Source organism: Juglans regia, chromosome 6 (assembly GCF_001411555.2).
Source record: "Juglans regia cultivar Chandler chromosome 6, Walnut 2.0, whole genome shotgun sequence".
Taxonomy (NCBI): Eukaryota; Viridiplantae; Streptophyta; class Magnoliopsida; order Fagales; family Juglandaceae; genus Juglans; species Juglans regia.
Window position 1 is genome coordinate 38,295,808 of NC_049906.1, and position 19,907 is coordinate 38,315,714.

Consider the following 19,907-nt stretch of genomic DNA (forward strand, 5'->3'; position numbering starts at 1 on the left):
TGAGATGAGATGAAATAAGATGAAATCATATCTCTATCCAAACCAGACCTTATTTATCCTGGGTTGACTCAAGTGGTCGGGACTTAGGCCATGTTTGGACACTATGTGAATTTTTAGAATTTTAAAACTTATCGTAATTTCATTATCAAACATAAAACACTTTTCAATTTCATATTTTCAATTTTTTCATCTAATTTCTACTTAATTATTATTCAAATACAAAAATTAATATAACTTTTACAAACTTCAAAACAAAACTAATATTAAAAAATTGTATTAAATTTTCTTAGCTTTATAATATTTGTATACAATTTTCTCCTATTTTTTCAAAATCCAACAAAATATTTTTAGATATTTCAAGTGTCCAAACAAGCCTAGAGTATCTCAAAATTCTAATTTTAGTTAAGATGTTTAATTGAGTTTTTCATCTAATTATTATCCAAATTGTTTGAATATTAAAAATTATATTTAAATAATTTTTTAACTTTATATTATTTTTGTTCAAAATTTTTATTTTGTTTTAATATTTGATAATTTTATATTAATTTTTGTATTTAGATAAGGAAAATACTAGATGCTCCGCTGGGGGCTCCTGGAGCTCCCGCTGGGCTCTAGTATTTTTTTATATGTTTTTTTTAGTTTTTTTTATTAGATATTTTTAATAATTTTAAATATTTAAAAAAAATAAAATAAAAATTATTATATTATTAAAAAATAATTTCTTAATCACGAAGTAGAATAAAAAATAATATTTATTCTACTTCGTGATTAAGGAAGTATTTTTTAATTATTTTTTTTTACTTTCTGATTAAAGAAATGTTTTTTAATGATATTTTAAATTTATTTTATTTTTTAAAAATATTTAAAAATGTAAAAAAAATCTATATAAAAAATAAATTAAAAAAATACACATAGAAAAGTACATGCTAAGCCCAGTAGGAGCCCAACGAGGCTGTAGCATGACCATTTTAAATATTATTTTTTAAAAAAAATCATAATATTATTAAAAAATACTTTCTTAATATTATTAAATAATATTATTTTTTTATAATTTTTTTATTTTATTTTCATGATTAAGAAAGTATTTTTTAATATATATATTTTTATTTTTCTGATTAAGAAAGTATTTTCTTAATAATTTTTTAAAAATATTTAAAAATATTTAAAAATATTAAAAGATCTATATAAAAAATTACTTAAACAAAACACATTTAAATAATACTACACTCCCAGCAGGAGCCCCCAGCGAGGGCTGTAGCATCGCCCTTTGGATAATAATTAGATGAAAAAATTAAAAATTAAAAAATATTTTATATTTAAAAAATATTTAGAAAGAAATTATGAAAAATTTTAAAAATATATCATCTCGTCTTTAAAAAAAAAAAAAGTTTGGAAATAGGAAACAGAAAAGTAAAAGAAAAAAATAAAAAATTGTCGAAAAATCGGCTGAAGTTTGTGTTCATTCCTTTTCGCAACTTTCGCTGCTTAGCATTGGAATCGAATCGAACCAAACCAAACCAAACCCTTTCCCCTAGGTTCCTGATCCCTCTAGGTTCTTGACCCCCTCGCTATCTCTCTTCTGAGTCTTCTCTGCTTGCAGCTCCTCCAACTGTCGCGGCGATCTCGGTCAGTTTGTGCTTTTTGCCTTTCCTTTCGTTTCCTTTTCCGTTTTGTTTTTTATTCATTATGGTAGAAATGGACCGTGATGCGCCTTAGCCGAAAACGATTTTCTCATAGATTACCCGGCTAGTGAGTTAAGATTCCTTCAACTTTCAAAAGCAAGCTCCAACTTCTTTTAAGATTTTAGAACGTGAGCGATTGAAGCCAGTAGAAAGTCACAATTTTGAGGGCGAAACAAATACGCAAGTACTCTGGCCCCTTTAATATATCATATGCGAGCAAAATCAAGGGTGTGGAACTTAGTGAAACAGAGAAATTTGGGTCTTCTGTTCGAACTAATGTAGTTTTTATATCGATTCAAAAAGAAAACAAATTCTATTTAACTATCGCAAATGGTTGGTTCCGTCTCTATTCTTGATTGGAGTTCTGCAACTTAGAAGTGGGTATTCAAAACACCACTACTTACTGTGAAATTTGGAACAATTATAAAAAAGCTTCCAAACACAATTACACGAGTGATATGTTTGATGCGTCAAAAGGTGCTTACAAAGAGTTTTTTTCTTCTTAATTCTCTCTTTTTATGCCTTTCCCTTATACTATCTTGGAAACCGAAGACTGAGGCTAGTTCTCTGCTATTCTAGTGTCCTACGAACTGAACAATCCAATGTTTGGAATCCTATTTGTTTTTTCTTCTATTTTCCTGCAGTTCTGTTCACAATCTCATTATCATCATCGTAATCCTTTGTATGATTCATTTCTCTCTCTAGTGTAGTTGGTAGGAGGCAAGATATGTCGAGGTTCCATGTGGAAGGGAAAGTGGTGGAAAGTGTTGATTTGTTGAGGAAGAGACACAGGCCATGGAGATTGGATGTATGGCCCTTTGCTATTATTTATGTTGTGTGGTTAACTACCATTGTTCCTAGCATAGATATTGGGGATGCTGGCATTGTTTTGGGTGGACTTGTAGCTCTTCACATTCTGGTCTGGCTCTTTACGGCTTGGTTTGTCGATTTCAAATGCTTGGTCAAATATAGTAAGGTATGCAATATTCCTCATATCTCAATCAATAAAAATGTATGACATATATAACATATGTAATTGTGTGTGTATGAGACTCATTTGAGTACTCGAGGAAGTGAATTGAAATTACAATCCTTCCAACCTATGTAATGGTATTATGAAATTTGCTTACAAATGAATTTTTCAGTTTCACTGTGTTGTCTCTTAGTTGAAAGCATGCAAGTTTCCTTCGCTAGATTTTGGGATGCAAGTTTTGGGATTTTATCGGGGCTTATTTATGTATTCAGGTTACTGATATTCACCAAGCAGATGCATGCAAGATTACTCCGGCCAAGTTTTCTGGTTCTAAAGAAGTAGTGGCTCTTCATTTTCGTAAATTAGTAAGTCCAATCTGTCTTCTCAAATTTCTTCTCCCTGATTATAAAGAAATATTACAGTCTTTTGCTTCTTAAGGACTTTTTTATTGTAATAAAACTTTATAACTCACCTCTGTCTGCTAGGTTTTAGAGATTAATCTTGTGGATTAATATTCTCATGGGCATTCACTTCTTGAATATCTTTCTCATCATTGGTTGACATTGTGAGCTTTGTGAAAGCTCTTAAAAGATAAAGCTTGAGATTTTTGTGTAGGTGGATCTGGTGAATTTTGAAATAGAAACGTACGTTTTAATCAGCAAGCTGCAGTTCTATATGTAGTTGATTTATTGAAGTCTGATAAATGCAGTATTGGATGCTTTGAGTTCATTAAGTAAATGATGTATAGAACTGTAAATTGCTGATTTGACCTGGTTAAACCCTTTGGTTAAAAGATATCGCGTATTCTTTCATTGTTTCCCTTTGGTCAAATTGAATGAAGAAGTTTTAATATCTGAATTAATTATTCTAGTCGGGCATCGTATACATGAGTATTTAAGTTAAGTTCTTATACTTGTAGATAAAGGTGCTTAAAAATTTCCTGTTCAGTACTTCGTTTCTTGGGGCAGCTTCTATAGATTTTAATGGGCTGATTTTTCATGGTTTTGTCTCTTTTTCTATTTATAATTAGGTGTTGACCATGTATACTTCTTGTGTACTCAAGCTGCGCCCTTTATGTTTATTTATATAATCTTCTAGTACTTTTCAGAAAAAAAAAATGTGTAGATAGATAGATAATAGGTTTCTTGGTACCGGTGGTTTGTGTTGTTGGCAATTTTGTTTCAGTTGTGAAATTTATATGCTTAATGATGTAGTCCTTCCCTTGAACAGCCAGCAGGTTCTTCATCACCAGTGGATTTGGAAGAGATATACTTTGAATTCAGAAAGCAATGCTTCATCTATTCAAGGGAAAAGGAGACCTTTTGCAAGCTTACTTACCCTACCAAGGAAACCATTGGACGCTATCTCAAAAGCACTGGCCATGGCTCTGAAGCTAAAGTTGTTGCTGCTACTGAAAAATGGGGACGAAATGCGTGGGTTACCATTGACCTTTTCCCTTATGTTGCATGTATTGGATATATTTCACTGTTTGATTTTGCCACTTAATAAATTTGAATGGAAATGTAAGATTGTATAATGATTCTTCCTTAATAGTCATAGCATCTCTCATAAGTGGTTGTTTCCGGGTATTCCTGCTTTGCTGCCTTGATGTGTACTGACATGTGTCACATGTTGGACCTATAAGCACAGGCCTCTTGCAATATCTGTGTATGAAAAAGGATTAGGACTAGCTATCATAGTGTGCCAATTATGTATTTTGTGTGGTGAAGTAAGTTCATTTTTATAAAATTTCCAAGCTCTGTGGACCAGTACAGTTCTTGGAAAAATCTTCTTTCAATTTGGTGGTTAGACCTGACCTGACCAAAAGTAATCAGTAAGAATGCATCATATGGAACTTATTTCTGCTTACTAATACACTTTATATGCCTACATTAGCATACACTATGTATATTGATTTCTTTTAAATGGACCAGTATGGTTCTTAGAAAAATGTATTTCGATTTGATGGTCAGATCTGTTCTGACAACAAATACTTGGTATAAATGCTTCAAATGGAGCTTATTTTCACTTACTAATACACTTTATATGCGTACATTAGCATACACTACAAATATCGATTTTCTTTTATCAGAGGAAGTATGTTTGGGATCCTGTTATTATTATCATTGTTAATAACACCAGTTGCTTCTTTATTCCTCTCGTCTTGGGTCCTTTTTAGTGTTTTTACATGTCATCATTTATTTGCCTCATATTTTTAATTTCTAAGTTTTGTCGTCTCATGCCTTCTCCAAGTGGTGCCAATTGACATCAATAAATTGGACAAGGATTTATAGCCCTCTTTGTTCATTTATGTTTTATGGACTGACCTAATATTTGATATTGATTCATTTGTAGCCTTCTTTGTTCATTTATTTTGCCAATAATTATAAAGCTGATTAATTCAGTCTTGAGTTCAGGGAGAATGTGTTTATTGGTAACATGGGTGGGGTGTTATGTGGAAAGATCTTCTACTTATCTTTTACATGTTCTGCACATGATGAACCCGTAGTGCCTGTGTACCAGTTGAAATTATATTTGTTTAGTTTGCATCACGTGCTTATCTTTAAGTTGTTTCTTTTATTTTTTCCTCTTATTAGGTCATGTCATGTTATTAGAAATTGATCTTTCTGAGATTGTCAGACTGGTCTTGGATTTAGTGATTGAATTCTGATCCTTAATGCTATTTCTGTCATGTAGATTTGATTACCCCCAACCTACCTTCCAGAAATTAATGAAAGAGCACTGCATGGAACCCTTTTTTGTATTTCAGGTCATCTCTACTCAGTCCTTTCTGTCTCTATCTCTGTCTGTCTCATATTTCCAGTCTTCATTTTATCTATTTTTGTTCCGTTCTTCACTCCTTTGCTACTTGTTATGCCATCCCTGCATGCAGGTGTTCTGCGTTGGTCTATGGTGTTTAGATGAGTATTGGTACTACAGTTTGTTCACCCTATTCATGCTGTTTATGTTCGAGTCAACAATGGCAAAAAGTCGGCTAAAGACTTTGACTGAGCTAAGACGAGTTAGAGTGGATGGCCAGACTCTCATGGCATATAGATGTGGGAAGTATGTTATCTTTATGTCAATAATCTGGTTCTTTAATTGTAAAAAAAAGCAGTTTAATTTTCAGGTTTTTCCATAGATGTGTCTTATTATGTGAGGATTTGTTTTTACAGATGGGTTAAACTCTCTGGTACTGATTTATTGCCTGGGGATGTTGTCTCCATTGGGCGTTCTTCTGGTCCAAATGGAGAAGATAAGTCTGTACCAGCAGACATGCTTATATTAGCTGGAAATGCTATTGCGAATGAGGCCATTCTCACAGGCGAGTCTACCCCACAATGGAAGGTGCTTCTCTATTTCTTTTAATTTGTTTTCACTGCGTTTTCATTGTGCTTGCTGATGGATCTGACATGGGGCTTCTAAAATGACTATGTCCTTTGCAGGTTTAGGTAAAATGTAAATGTTTTTAAAGGAAATGTTCTTTCATGAGTTTGGGCAATCATGTATCTTAGATTTCTATTTTTTATTTATTTTATTCTTTGATATAATTCTAAATTAGTTCAAAATAGAGTTATCATAGTATTTAAAACTAAATATATTCTGCACTAGACCCCTTTTTGTTGGTTATGTGGTTATTAGCATGATTCTGAGACAAACTTATCAAAAAGCATAATTGTTAGAATTACAATCTTCAGGTGGCTCATAAGAGTGTTAGGAACTGATTCTTCCTTCAAAAACAGAAAGGAGAAAAAATAATAGCAGATCAGATCAGTGTTGATAATACTTGTTTTTTATACGTGATAAGACTTCATCAAAATGTGCAGAAGGCGCAGCTTGAGAATGCATGATGTATATAAGAGAGACACCTATCTAGGAGAAAAAGATACAAGAAAATCATGAAAGTTAGGTGCATTGAAGTCTATAGAAGTTTTTCTTTTTTATAAGTAGAGTCTATAGAATTTTTTCAAAGGAGAGTATCAAAAAAGAAATTTTTGAGCTCTTCCAGCTTCTGTTCATAGTCCTCAAAATATTTAGCATTCCTTTTATTTGAAATACAACATATGAGACAATTGGTTACCATCTTCCACACTCTTGCAATGAATGTTGATAATACACAGATTGAGCTTGATATTATTTGTATAATTGTAACAGACTACAATCAAACTTGTACATTTGTTGGAATATCATATGCTTGGTGAGCTTCTTGTTCCTTCATGTTTATATTTGTAAATAGTCTGTACTGATGAGTTATCTTCACTTTGGTTGTTACAGCTATTTGATTGCTTTAATATTTGCCTGAATTGCTTATTAAAAAACATAGCTGCCTGATTATCTTCTGTTTTCATAGTATCTTGCATAGATTCAAAATGTTAAAGTGGGAGTTTAAGTGGTATTTGGAGAGTACGCCCTGTTCTCGCATTTCTCTTTAAAAGATAAAATAAGCTTTTATGGGTGACACGAGCATCTTCCTATCAGGGTTTGTCAGAGCTATAAGCATATGGAGCCGGGGCATGCACATTCTCACTTTTGGCTTGGTTTTGGTTATTATATTTTCACTAATTTATAAGATGAGATCGTTTTTGTCCAGGTTTCAATCATGGGAAGAGGTATTGAGGAGAAGTTATCGATTAAGAGAGATAAAAGTCATGTTTTATTTGGTGGGACTAAGATATTGCAGCATACTCCTGATAAGGTTGGTCATATGAAAAATTTATTTTTTTCATGTTGAGGCATGCTCATGCCTTTTAATTAAGTTAAAGACATGAAGCATACTCCTTATAAGATGAAGGATGGATGTACATTCTTTTCTTTCTGGCTTTAGTTTCCAGAATTTTCGGGATCTATTTACTTAATCTAGGTGTTTCTCTTGTATACTCCATGTATCAGAAATTCACTCTGTTTTCTCCATATCAATAAATCTCTAATGTACTGCCAAAAAAATATACTTTTTTTAAAGTTTCTTACTGGTTTTCAGACCTTTCCCCTGAAGACTCCTGACGGTGGCTGTGTAGCTGTTGTTCTGAGAACTGGATTTGAAACAAGTCAGGGAAAACTGATGCGAACAATTTTATTTTCTACGGAGAGGGTAATTGATAAGAAATTCTGAGTTGGGCATTGGTTGTATACAAAGCTTTTACACCTTGTTTTCGGTGTGACCTGTTTCTCCCCCTCACGTTGCAGGTTACTGCTAACAGCTGGGAAAGTGGGCTATTCATTTTATTCTTAGTCATATTTGCAGTAATAGCTGCTGGTTATGTACTTAAAAAGGTAACTAAGCGGTGCCCTTATGGGGCTCATAACGGATTCTGATTACTACTGTGTCATTCCTTTTTGTGATAGTGAGAATATCATTGATGTAGGGGTTAGAGGATCCCACGAGGAGCAAGTACAAGCTTTTTTTGAGTTGTTCACTTATTATCACTTCTGTCATCCCTCCTGAGCTGCCTATGGAATTATCAATAGCTGTTAATACATCTCTGATTGCTTTGGCACGGCGTGGAATATTTTGTACAGAGCCTTTCCGAATACCGTTTGCTGGGAAGGTACATTTTCTATTTTTACTTATTTACTTTTAGCTTTGGCATAAACATATTAAAATATGCTGGTTGGCCTCATGCCTCATCTGTTATGTCTGTTTTTCTCTTCCTGGTTTTGTTGTTAAGTTTGAACAAATATGGTGCGTTAAAAGAAAGCTATTGTTATAGAGCACATTAATTCAAAGTTGCATTAAATAGAATTGTTTCTCCCACTACAGGTTGATATATGCTGTTTTGACAAAACTGGAACACTTACATCGGATGACATGGTAAGTGCCTTTTTTATTTTAAATTTAGCACATGTTACATTTTTGTGAATTTTTTTTTGTCTTTGGTTCTCTTTCAGGAGTTCTGTGGAGTTGGTGGGTTGATGGGAAATGTGGATTTAGAATCTGATATGTCTAAAGTGCCTCTACGTACCGTGGAAATTCTAGCTTCTTGTCATGCCCTTGTGTTTGTCGACAACAAGCTGGTATGAAACATCACAGTTTAGATGAGCAGTATTAAAGACCCTATTTGGTTATGGCTTAAAGTATTCTTCTGTGCTTGGATGCTATATGAAATTCAGTAGTTCGAACAATTGTTAGTATCTACCAAGTTTACAAGTGTAAAAAATTATACTTCTCAAAGTAAAGAGTCTCTATGGTGGGCTTGCGTACCAGAGTATATGGATTTTGTTATCTTTTTTATTTTTATTTTTGATAACGGGGGAACCACCCCATGGCAGAGCCCTTAGGACTCATTCATGAAACCTCAATCCCCGGGGAGACTAGCATAGTAACCCACCACCATGGCCTCCCACTTAAATTGCAGTTTGATCCTAGGGGAAATCGAACCTGTGACATGGGGCTCATGCGCACATATTTGCCCTTACCACTTGGGTTACCCATGGGTGGGTTGGGTTTTGTTATCTACTATGATAATAGTAATAATAATGATGATAATCATCATCTTGATCATCCAACCCTAAATAGGAGCATTTACCCTGACAGGTGACTCTAGAAACTATGCATCATTGGAGAGTAGTTCTAATCTCCCCTTCTGGCATTGTTTGATATGTACGTTTCTTTGAATCCCTGCCCAGCTAAAAAGTTTCATTCTTTGAATCTCCATTCCAGTCGTGGGATTAAGCACTCATGTGCCTTTGGGTTTTTAATTTCTTGCATCAGTACTGAGGCAAGTTGAGATTTTGCTATATGTTTCCTTCTGCACTAGGGAGAGGAATAAAAGAAGTTTTGAAGATCAAGAGCGGCCAATGGATGAGCTTAGAAACTTATTTTTCAATACCGTACTCCATTGGTCAAGTGTGATTGGTTTTCATGGCATGACCTTTCATGAATTCCTTGTATCACTAAACTAACACGCTTAGGTATTGCTCTTGTATGTGTCCCGTATACTTGAGCTCTTTCCGACTCTTTGATCAATAAAATTTTGTTTACCGATAAAAAAAATGTTTCCTTCTGCACTGATGAAAACAGTATTGTTTGAAAACCTTTTGCTTTATATTGCTCCTGTTCCTGTAATATTCCATGAATTACTGTAGGTCCACACTTACAAGAAATGATAAGAACTTTTGGTTATAGGTAGGTGATCCTCTGGAGAAGGCCGCACTTAAGGGAATTGATTGGAGTTATAAATCAGATGATAAAGCCATGCCAAAAAAGTAAGCCATAACATCTTAACATTGTCAGCCTTATTGCTGTGTCATTTTAAGTATATTTTTCATTTTATTCCTTTAATCTGTAATTAAAATGCAATTTTAGGGAACAGCTGAATTTAGCCAAGGATGGTAACCAAACTATCGACATTTATCTATGGGACCAACAAGAACCAATTTAAGTTTAGCCAAGTTGATCTTCAAACCAGACACTACTTTAAAACATAGAAAAACAAGCATTGCCATGAGCAAAGATGATCTGTAATTGCCTCACAAAATTGAAGTATCGCCTGCAAAGAGAGGATGAGAAATAAGCAGCCCATCAACATCCTTGATCCCACTGAAAACTGGATATAACCCCCCATCTGTCCATCATAGTTATCATTTTACTCAATGCTTTCATGACAATGATGGAATGAAGTGGAGACAAAGGATCCCCCTGGCAAAAATATTATTTCTATTGTGTTATTTTTTTTATAACTATTTTTATGTGTTATGGATTGCAGGGGAAGTGGCAATGCTGTTCAGATTGTTCAGCGTCATCACTTCGCATCCCACCTGAAGCGAATGGCAGTTGTTGTTCGCATTCAGGAGGAGTTTTTTGCTTTTGTAAAGGTATGTTGATTGTTACTCTGCAATCTGTATGCATGCATATAAGGATCAAGTTATGTCATTTTATTTGATGCGTTCATAATCAGATAGCTTACAAATAAGTAGTTAACATGTACTTTGTGACGAGTGAAGGTTTATCTTGGGTTATTTATCATGTTATTCTCTCAACTAGAAGAAATATTTCTCAAGATTGTATACATGTTTTACTTATAAAAAAAAAAAAAAAAAATTTTTTAAAAAAAAATAAACTTATAAAAAAAAAAGATTGTATACATGTTTTCCCTTTTCATTAGCGAAGTTAGTATACTAGGTAATAGAAACATTGATAGAGCAATTTGAATGCTATAAAAAACATATATAAAGAAATTATGGAAATATCTCACCTTTGTCAGATTTTGGTCGAATGCCCCTTTGAGGTGTTTCCTTCTCATTATATAAATAATAGTTCCAGAAATAATTACAGAGATAAGATTGAGAATTCAATTTGAATCTCAACAAACTACATCTTTATCTTATCTAAACTAACTTGACTTTATCCTATCCAAATATGTACAATTTAATTTAAATACAAGATAGGATTAGTAAATAAATGCTAATCTATTTGAAATTATGTTCTGCTGTATCCCAGTAAAATAGGAGATTAGTTGCCATGTAACCCTAGCCGCAACCCAGTAAAATAGGAGATTAGCTGCCTAGCTGCCGTATCTTAAAGAAAACCCTAGTTTTACTTTGATAACCTTGACTTTCGCACGCCATTCCCAAGTGCATTTTGATATCTTCCCATAAGTTTTTCACTAGTTTCCAAGAAGTTTTGTTAAGACTTTTGTAAAGCATCCTGAAGTCTGCCTTGAGTTTTCTGGAATTTCATTTGAAATTGGTTATTCACCTAAATGCAGTGTGTTTTTCTAGTGTGCGTCCATGTTTGTTTTCTCTTTAGATGATATAATTGCATGGGAGGGACATTAATTTAGGGACCCTCTTAACATGCTCCTCCCATATATTGGTATAAATTATAACTTCTTAAAATTTACCCACCTAGATGATAGCTTTCTTCGAAGGGTCAGTGGAGTTCAATGAGTGCCTGAGCAATTACTAGGCACTTGTTGTCCTGTCATCCTGCATACTAGATAAATACCAGGATAAGTCCTGGGGGTGGCTACAAAGTGTAAGCAATAGGGTTTGGGAATTAGGCAATGGCTCTACACATTATGAACCCAAGCTGAAGAGAAACTCTGCGACCCCCAATAAAAGGCCAATGGCTAGAGGTCCTTTTTTTTTTCCATAAAAAAAAAAAAAAGAAGTTAGGTTTCTTATTGAATAGACCAATTGAAAAACGTTCATTACAGTGCAGAGAGTTGCTTGGTTATAATTGAACAGCATCATCAGAATAATATATTTTACACTAATTGTTAGCCCTACGAGTGGCTCGATTCAGTGGAAGTTGACATGTTATTTTCTTTTCAAAGAATAATGTTTGATTATCCTTTTTCCATATTTATTAATTTTATTTCGAGTAGAAACTGAGATCTAAAATATGACATTTGATACTATCCTTTCCACTTGATTGTCGATCTAACTATTCTTTGATATATTTGCTCTACTTCTTGTGACATGTATTGTTGCTAGTGGTACAAGACATCCAAAAAGAAGCATTTGTAGACTCGGCGCAGCCTTTTTGTTTGTAGGGACTTTTCTTTCCCGCTGTTGATAAAAAAATTTTAAATCTCATTGCAGGGTGCCCCTGAAACTATTCAGGATAGACTTATTGATGTGCCATCATCATATGTTGAGACCTACAAGAAATATACACGTCAAGGGTCTCGTGTCCTAGCTCTTGCTTTCAAGTCCCTTCCAGATATGACAGTAAGACTTCTTGAAGATTTATTTTTTCCCCAGTTCAATAGAATTTTATTTTCCTTATTTTCTCCCATTACATTAGGATTCTATATTTCCTCTCAAAATTTTGATGTGAAGAATTGGCTCAAATGGGATTTTTTTTGGTTTGGAGACAGATCCAGTTCAATGTTCTCTATGTAGGGGAAAGCTTGGTTACAATATTTTTTGGTAAAAAATTTCAGTTGTACTTTTGACTACATGTGGAGCTGTGATTAATTTGCACTTTCTGCAAATCTATTTCTCATTCCTTTGCTTTTACATAATTTACTTTACTGTACGCTCTCTCTCTCTCTCATTTGGTTATTTTGGGAACGGACAAAATGTTTTGTGGTAATAAAAAATGTCAGATTGAGTCGTGTGATTCAAAATCAACTGTTATTATATTTGTGTTACTCCAGAGTTTTGGAGCTACATTGAAGAATTAAGTGTATTTATAAAGTGGGGGACGTGTTATTATATTTGTGTTACTCCAGAGTTTTGGAGCTACATTGAAGTATTTAGTGTATTTATAAAGTGGGAGACGCTCATGAATCTCATTTTCTACTCAGACAGAATATACTCATTTTCCTTCTCTCTCTGGCATTACTTCATTGATCGTACAATCCATGTGTCTCTGTCATTTGATTTGCTTACTGTCTGTTAATTGCATGAAGGTTAGTGAAGCTCGAAGCTTGGATAGAGATATAGTGGAGAGTGGCCTTACTTTCACTGGATTTGCGGTAAACGAAAAACACTTTTATTCACATCCAAATTCCTTATGTTAGATAAGTTCCTGTATGCTTTTTAATGAAATTTGCTGCTTATAAAAAAGCTTTTGTAGCCAATGCTTGGTAGTTGTTACTTTTTAGCCTTGTTCATAAATGCTCATTATTTTGATGTTCAGGTATTCAACTGTCCTATTAGAGCTGATTCAGCCAGTGTCTTGTCTGAATTAAGAGGATCATCGCATGACCTGGTAAGCAATGTGTTCTTCTAACTATTTTGTGAGGAAAATGTCGGGAAGACTCTGTAAATTAGTTTCTGTTAAATTTCTAGCAGATAATTCAATGATGAAAATACTAGTGTGCTTTCCGAATGGTCTGGTTGGAGTTTAGCCCATTGATGCTTAAAATCTTTGCAGATTAGCCATATACTTAGATCTGGATTGATTTGGATTTTGGTTGTGCATGCTACACCTGTCCATATCAATCTAGATGTTTTGTTTTAATAAGTAAAAATATATTAATATCAATAGGTGTAATCAAGTACACTGAGTGTATACAAGAGATAACACATAGCTCATAATAGAGAGCCCCTAAATGAACATCGCCCAAAGAGGGAGAAATTAGAAACCTATCCAATATACACCAAGCCTTATTGGGACAAAACACTCCTTCCCAAAGCAAAGCAAGTCATTGTAACTACCCCAACCTTTGTCTCCCACACAATGAATACTCCACCCGAATTATCCTATGAGGACTAAGGAAGGCTTTATTCCTTCCCTCTAGTCCTCCCTTGACTTGTATTACCTCCCTTTGCGTCGTAGTTGATTGCCCAAGTAAGACGCTTTAACTCTCTGCTCTTCTTAAATCTTGATTTTGTTTCAAGCGAGTGACCCACCTCAATTGCAGTGAGTAGTGTTGTGAATTGGTCGTCAAATCCTCCACAAGTAATCCCCACACGCTGTTGTATCTCATTAACCTTTTGCAAAACCCAATCTAATGATGATCCAGCTATATTGTTTAATGGAGGAAGAGATAACAAGGGGACATCATCTTCCTCAGACACAATTCCCAACTGAACACCAGGTCCTAAACATTCATGCTCACAAGGCACCAACGAAAATCCCATATTCAAATCCCGTACCTCCTTAACAACTCCATTGGTTCTCTCAAATGGTAAGCTCATGGTCACCATTGGAGATTCTTGGTTGGCAACAAGTCCCTTCATCTCTGGCGACCCTTTATGTGCAACTTTGACGGACCCTACATCTCCTTCAGACCTTAGCGTTACACCATTTTCCTTCAATTTCGACGTGGGAGCTATAGTTTTTTCGGGGATAACACTGACCAAGGGTGTAACACCGACTATCGGTCTTTCCTGTGTCACCTGTGGCGAAGGGCATTCCATTAAGAATGTCTCTACGCTGATACCCGACATAGAACCCACTTCAAATAAACCCGATTTTCCTTTTGACCCACCACACTCTCCTTGATCTGGTTATAGGGACACGGCATAATTCGATTTTTCGTTTTCCTTTATCTGAGTTTAAAGGATTCGGGCCTATCTTAGGCTTGTTTCTTATGATCCTGTTGCCTCCAGCTGAAAGCAGGTTTATTTTCGTAGACAAGAAAGCGATCGTTGCCTTCAATTCGACAAGCTGGGTTTCCATCTCCTTTAATGTATTGTGCATCACGACAAGCTAGTTCTGAGCTTGTGTGATTTGCAGGCCACTTTCACAGTTCCCCTCACTCTGAGTCACTGAAGCGTGACCCATCTTCAGAGCTGTCGCATATGATTGCCTCGCCACCATGGTTGTGCTTGGGTCTTTTTGTTTCAACTCCAGGTTGATGTTCTCATGATTTTTTTTTTTTGATCGGTAGGTTGATGTTCTCATGATTAGATGTCCTCTTCTCGCTTTCCTTCCTTGACCCATCATCATGAAAGGAAAAAAACATATCTGCGGCTCTACATAATTTAACAGTAAACTTCTTCCAACCCAGACCTTCATACCTTTCAGGAATGACTACAACACTCTGCCGGCCTCCACCATATTCGGTGATAGTTAGATACCTACTATGCATGTTGGAGCATCGTTGAGCCACGAATGCTTTGTTTCCTCTGTGCAAATGTTTTGTGAATTCCGAATTTCTCCCCGCCTGTAATATTGCTTCCACCGTAGCCACCAGCCATCCTATACCACTACGACCCATAGCTACAGACCTCCAAACCCTTATGCTCCTCTCCACAATTTTTAATGAAGACCTCCATCCTTCTGGTAAAAACTCAAAAGCCTTTGATTCCACCCAAAAGCGCACCAGCTGACCCATATTAAGTTCAAACATTCGATTTCAGATGCAGGGGCTTCCCAAGCTGAAGGGCTTTCCAAGCTTCATTCGTGTTGAATGTTTATGCAAAGATACGAGCACAAGCTTCAGTGCAAATCTGAGGCAGATCTAAAGAAAGATTTGCTAGAGGGACACGGCTAAAGAGCTACAGAGCTGTTGGTAGTAAGTGCCACTACACACAGACTCACTCTGAAAGACGATAGAGAGAGAAACTTGCAAAAGTCCAGGTTGCCGGAGGGAAGACCGACACTAGATGACCCTCAGCGAAGTCGGGGCCCGTCGGCCTTGTCTGTGACGGTGGTGAGGTGTCGCACGCTGGCTAGGGTGGGTGAAGGGTGGCGTCGGGGAAGGGTGCCTTAGGGTTTTCTCTCTCTGTAGGGTTTTTTCTCTCTGTCAATCTAGATGCTATAAGGCCAAAGTATTTAGTACTGCTAAGGCTGTGACTATTTTTTTTTTGGCTCCCTTGCCCAGTCTCCTAGTTATTTTGACTTCATTACCCATTGGCTGCTTGACCTACCGCTAAAGTTGATCTTTAGCACTTAAGGTGTAAAAATATATGTTTTTCAACAACAGGTGATGATTACTGGTGACCAAGCTCTGACAGCTTGCCACGTTGCTAGCCAAGTTCATATCATATCAAAACCTGCATTGATTCTTGGTCCAGCAAGGAATGGTGATGGGCATGAGTGGATATCCCCTGATGAGACACAGACTTTTCAGTACAGGTAAATTTATTGTCTTTTTTTCTTCCTCATCTTGGCTCTCGTTTTGATTGATTAAAAAAAGTGCGATTGATATCAGTGAGAAAGAAGTTGAAGCCTTATCAGAGACTTATGATCTCTGTATTGGTGGGGACTGCATCGGAATGTTACAACAGACCTCTGCTGTTCTACAAGTGATTCCTTATGTGAAGGTAACCGGTTATACATACTTCACCTATGATATTTATTTTGATCCAGTGTAGTCTTGACAATTCATATCTGGATCATTGTCTCAGGTTTTTGCAAGAGTTGCTCCTGAGCAAAAAGAACTAATCATGACCACTTTCAAAATGGTGGGAAGGATGACATTGATGTGTGGGGATGGAACTAATGATGTTGGAGCTCTGAAGCAGGTAATATGTTGCTGAAGATAGTTGTTTTCATTTGTTTCTGTTTCTCAAGTTTCATGGGTATTTCACTATTCTCAAATAGATAATGACATACTTCCCTCCAGCTATGAGACCCACTACAAATTTGGTGAAACCGCACTACTAGAACTGTTAACAGTTTACACCGATATCTCAATTACATTGCTATGTAGAAGTGCCACTCCTTGTGGCCAATATCTTGGCTTTTTTGTTCTTGCTTTCCGCGTTTGTTGGTTCCCATGTTACAGCCCAGCAAGAGTTGCCTTAGGTTTAGGGTTACAGTTGTATTAACATGGGTAAAGAATACTTTTGAGTCCTCCTGCCTTTTTTTTAACTAGTCCTCCAACTTAACATAATGTTTCTATTCCATCCTGAATCTTCCAACTACAGTAACTTTGTCCTTGCATTTAAATTAGATGATGGAATTTGTCATGCAAGTTACATGGTTGCAATTATTGAAATGGCCTGCTTACATTGGCGTACAAATCTCTAAATGCTGTATGTCACCTCTGCTGTTCGAAGCACAAAGCTCTTCTTCTGTTAAGCCACATCATATCTTTTCAATTATTTAAATTAAATTAAATTAATTGTAAGAAAAAAATTTGAAACGTCATAATGTAACCCTTCATCTTCTTGCAAACATTACGTACCCTTTATTACCAATTCATTACTCGTCTCTTGCATTTCTCGTCAGTTACCGCTTTGCACCTTATTATTTCTACCAATTATTGTCACTTCATTACCCGTCTCTTGCACTTCTCATCTCTTGCATATCCCATGAGTTTCCACTTTTTTCATTATTAATTTTACACTTTATTACTACTTCAGTACCCATCTCTTGCACTTCTAGTCAGTTACTATTTTGTTCATTATCATCATTTTGTATTCTTTCACTTATATGCATTTCATTAAAATTAGTAATAGAAAAAGATTATGTTTAAACAACTTCACACAATCAAGTTATAAATAAAATTAAAAATAGAATAAAATTAAAAACTTTTTTTTTATTGGTAAACAAGATTTACTGATCATAAGGATAGGCAAAAGCCCAAGTATACGGGATAATAAAATTAAAAAACCTAACAATGTCCCACGCATCGCCCGGGTGTGCAACTAGTTTGTATGCTCCTAGTGCACTCAGGCATTACCTTTTGATCATGAGTGGAGTTCAACTTATCAAAAAGGATCAAAGACTTATTACTGTTTTTACAATTACGAAAGGAATGAAAAACTCCATTAATTAATCTCTCTCTCTCTCCCTCCCTCTCTCTCTCTCTGGTTTGGTGGTGATTTGAAATTTCAGCCATGGCATATTTCAGTATGAAGCGTTTCGATTCTCTTACGTAGTAGGGCACCATAATTAGAAACATTTCATCCAGTATTTCTGTTACTCGTGCATTTTCAATGGACAAGATAATTAAAAGGTTCCATCTAGTCATAATCTCTTGCTTAGTTTTTGCCAAATATCAAATTCAGCAAAAAAAAAAAAAAAAGTTCCTGAGAATTTTTTTTCTTTGTTTTTCAGGCCCATGTGGGAGTTGCTCTTCTGAATGCAATACCTCCAAGTCAAAGTGGAAACCCTTCTTCTGAAACGTCCAAGGATGAAAGTACAAAGTCTATCAAGTCAAAAAAATCTAAGCCTACATTGGAAGCAACTGGAAAAGCTTTGGTTCTGAATGGAGAAGGCTCTTCAAAAGGTAAAGGTAGCTCAAGATCGGATGCCACCAACATCTCTACTGGTAATCGCCATCTGAGCCCTGCAGAGATTCAACGACAAAAGCTGAAGAAGCTGATGGATGAGCTAAATGATGAGGGTGATGGTCGCTCAGCTCCCATTGTGAAGCTTGGTGATGCCTCTATGGCATCACCATTTACTGCAAAGCATGCATCGGTTGCCCCCACCATGGACATTATTCGTCAGGGTCGCAGTACTCTAGTAACTACCCTCCAGATGTTCAAAATACTTGGCCTTAACTGCCTTGCTACGGCATACGTGTTGAGTGTTATGTATTTGGATGGTGTCAAACTTGGAGATGTTCAGGCTACAATCAGTGGTGTATTTACTGCTGCCTTTTTCCTTTTTATCTCACATGCCCGCCCACTTCCCACCCTTTCAGCTGCACGGCCCCACCCTAATATCTTTTGCTCCTATGTCTTCCTTTCTCTCATGGGACAGTTTGCCATCCACCTATTTTTCTTGATTTCTTCCGTGAAGGAGGCTGAGAAATACATGCCAGAAGAGTGCATTGAGCCAGACTCTAGTTTTCACCCCAATCTGGTGAATACGGTTTCATACATGGTGAACATGATGCTCCAGGTGGCTACCTTTGCCGTGAACTACATGGGACATCCTTTCAACCAGAGCATCTCAGAAAACAAGCCATTTTTGTTTGCACTCTGGGGTGCTGTTGGTTTTTTCACGGTTATAACTTCTGATCTGTTCAGGGACTTGAATGACTGGTTGAAGTTGGTGCCTTTGCCAGTGGGATTAAGGAATAAGCTAATGGTATGGGCTTTCCTCATGTTTTTGTGCTGCTACTCCTGGGAGAGAATCTTGAGGTGGATTTTCCCTGGTAAGATTCCAGCCTGGAAGAATAGACAGCGGCTTGCTGCAGATAATCTAGAGAAGAAGAAACATGCATGAGTGAAAAAGAACATTTGACAGACGTGGAAAGAACTGCATTGTGCATCATTTTAATGGCTATATGATTGGTGCCAACGGTATTGTAGCATCAGAGGCCGAGCCCGTTGAAAGGGAGATAGTTGAATGAATGGCTTTACTTTTGTGACAGTTTCCTCAGTTTAAATTTTGTTGAAAAATATGAATGATCTATATATTGCAGAGAATTTGATGTCTAGGACGGACTAGTTTCTCCTCATTAACTGTGATTTGAGATGCATTTTTGGACGTAGGAGATTCATAGCGGATGGTTTCAGCTTTCACAGCTTGTCATGCCTGACGTAAATGTATCCCACATTCCTTGTATTACGTACGATTAAAAAACAAAAAACAGTTGATACAGAGATTGTTCCTTTAATTCTTGTTTATTGCTTTATATCTTTTATGTTCTTGAATGCTTGCAGTATTGGAATGGCTAACCCAAGACGCTCCTCATAACCCAGATAATTGTGACTGAAATTTACAAGAAACAGATCATTGTTGGGGAGTCTGTTATGTTGCATGGAAACCATGAGGGCTAATGCCAGATCAACATGTTAGCCTTACATCGCTGGAAGTGAAACAAGATCGAAAAATACATCTATAATCAAATTGACTATACCTTCTGCCCAAGAAGTGTGTGATCCTCAAGAAAGTCGATTCATCACAAGGCAGGACAATGCTCCTCTGGCTATTAAACCCATACTCGTCA

The 19,907-nt window shown here is 36.0% G+C and overlaps 1 protein-coding gene across 2 annotated transcripts; it reads left to right on the forward strand.

Moving 5' to 3' along the window:
- Positions 1 to 1,424: 1,424 nt before the first annotated feature.
- On the forward strand, positions 1,425 to 19,592 carry LOC108982215 (probable manganese-transporting ATPase PDR2). 2 transcript variants are annotated; one of them, XM_018953529.2, is made up of 22 exons: positions 1,425 to 1,626; positions 2,393 to 2,658; positions 2,928 to 3,020; positions 3,886 to 4,088; positions 5,353 to 5,425; positions 5,549 to 5,721; positions 5,832 to 6,003; positions 7,247 to 7,351; positions 7,634 to 7,744; positions 7,840 to 7,926; positions 8,019 to 8,201; positions 8,414 to 8,464; positions 8,542 to 8,667; positions 9,779 to 9,858; positions 10,359 to 10,467; positions 12,199 to 12,327; positions 13,014 to 13,079; positions 13,244 to 13,315; positions 15,981 to 16,132; positions 16,209 to 16,320; positions 16,405 to 16,521; positions 18,062 to 19,592. In XM_018953529.2, the coding sequence occupies exons 2-22, from the start codon at positions 2,410 to 2,412 to the stop codon at positions 19,178 to 19,180; spliced, it is 3,582 nt and encodes a 1,193-aa protein (XP_018809074.1). In that variant the 5' UTR covers positions 1,425 to 1,626; positions 2,393 to 2,409; the 3' UTR covers positions 19,181 to 19,592. The 2 variants fall into 2 exon arrangements, with proteins under 2 accessions (XP_018809074.1, XP_018809070.1); XM_018953525.2 differs by having other exon boundaries at positions 2,388 to 2,658; positions 18,062 to 19,574.
- The last annotated feature ends 315 nt before the right edge of the window (positions 19,593 to 19,907 follow it).

Excerpts from the sequence above, each read along its gene's own strand:
- LOC108982215 (XM_018953529.2), top strand. The coding sequence starts at position 2,410 with ATGTCGAGGTTCCATGTGGAAGGGAAAGTGGTGGAAAGTGTTGATTTG. Across the intron at positions 5,722-5,831 it reads ATGGCATATAGATGTGGGAA|ATGGGTTAAACTCTCTGGTA; the intron begins GTATGTTATCTT and ends TTGTTTTTACAG. Across the intron at positions 8,202-8,413 it reads GAATACCGTTTGCTGGGAAG|GTTGATATATGCTGTTTTGA; the intron begins GTACATTTTCTA and ends CTCCCACTACAG.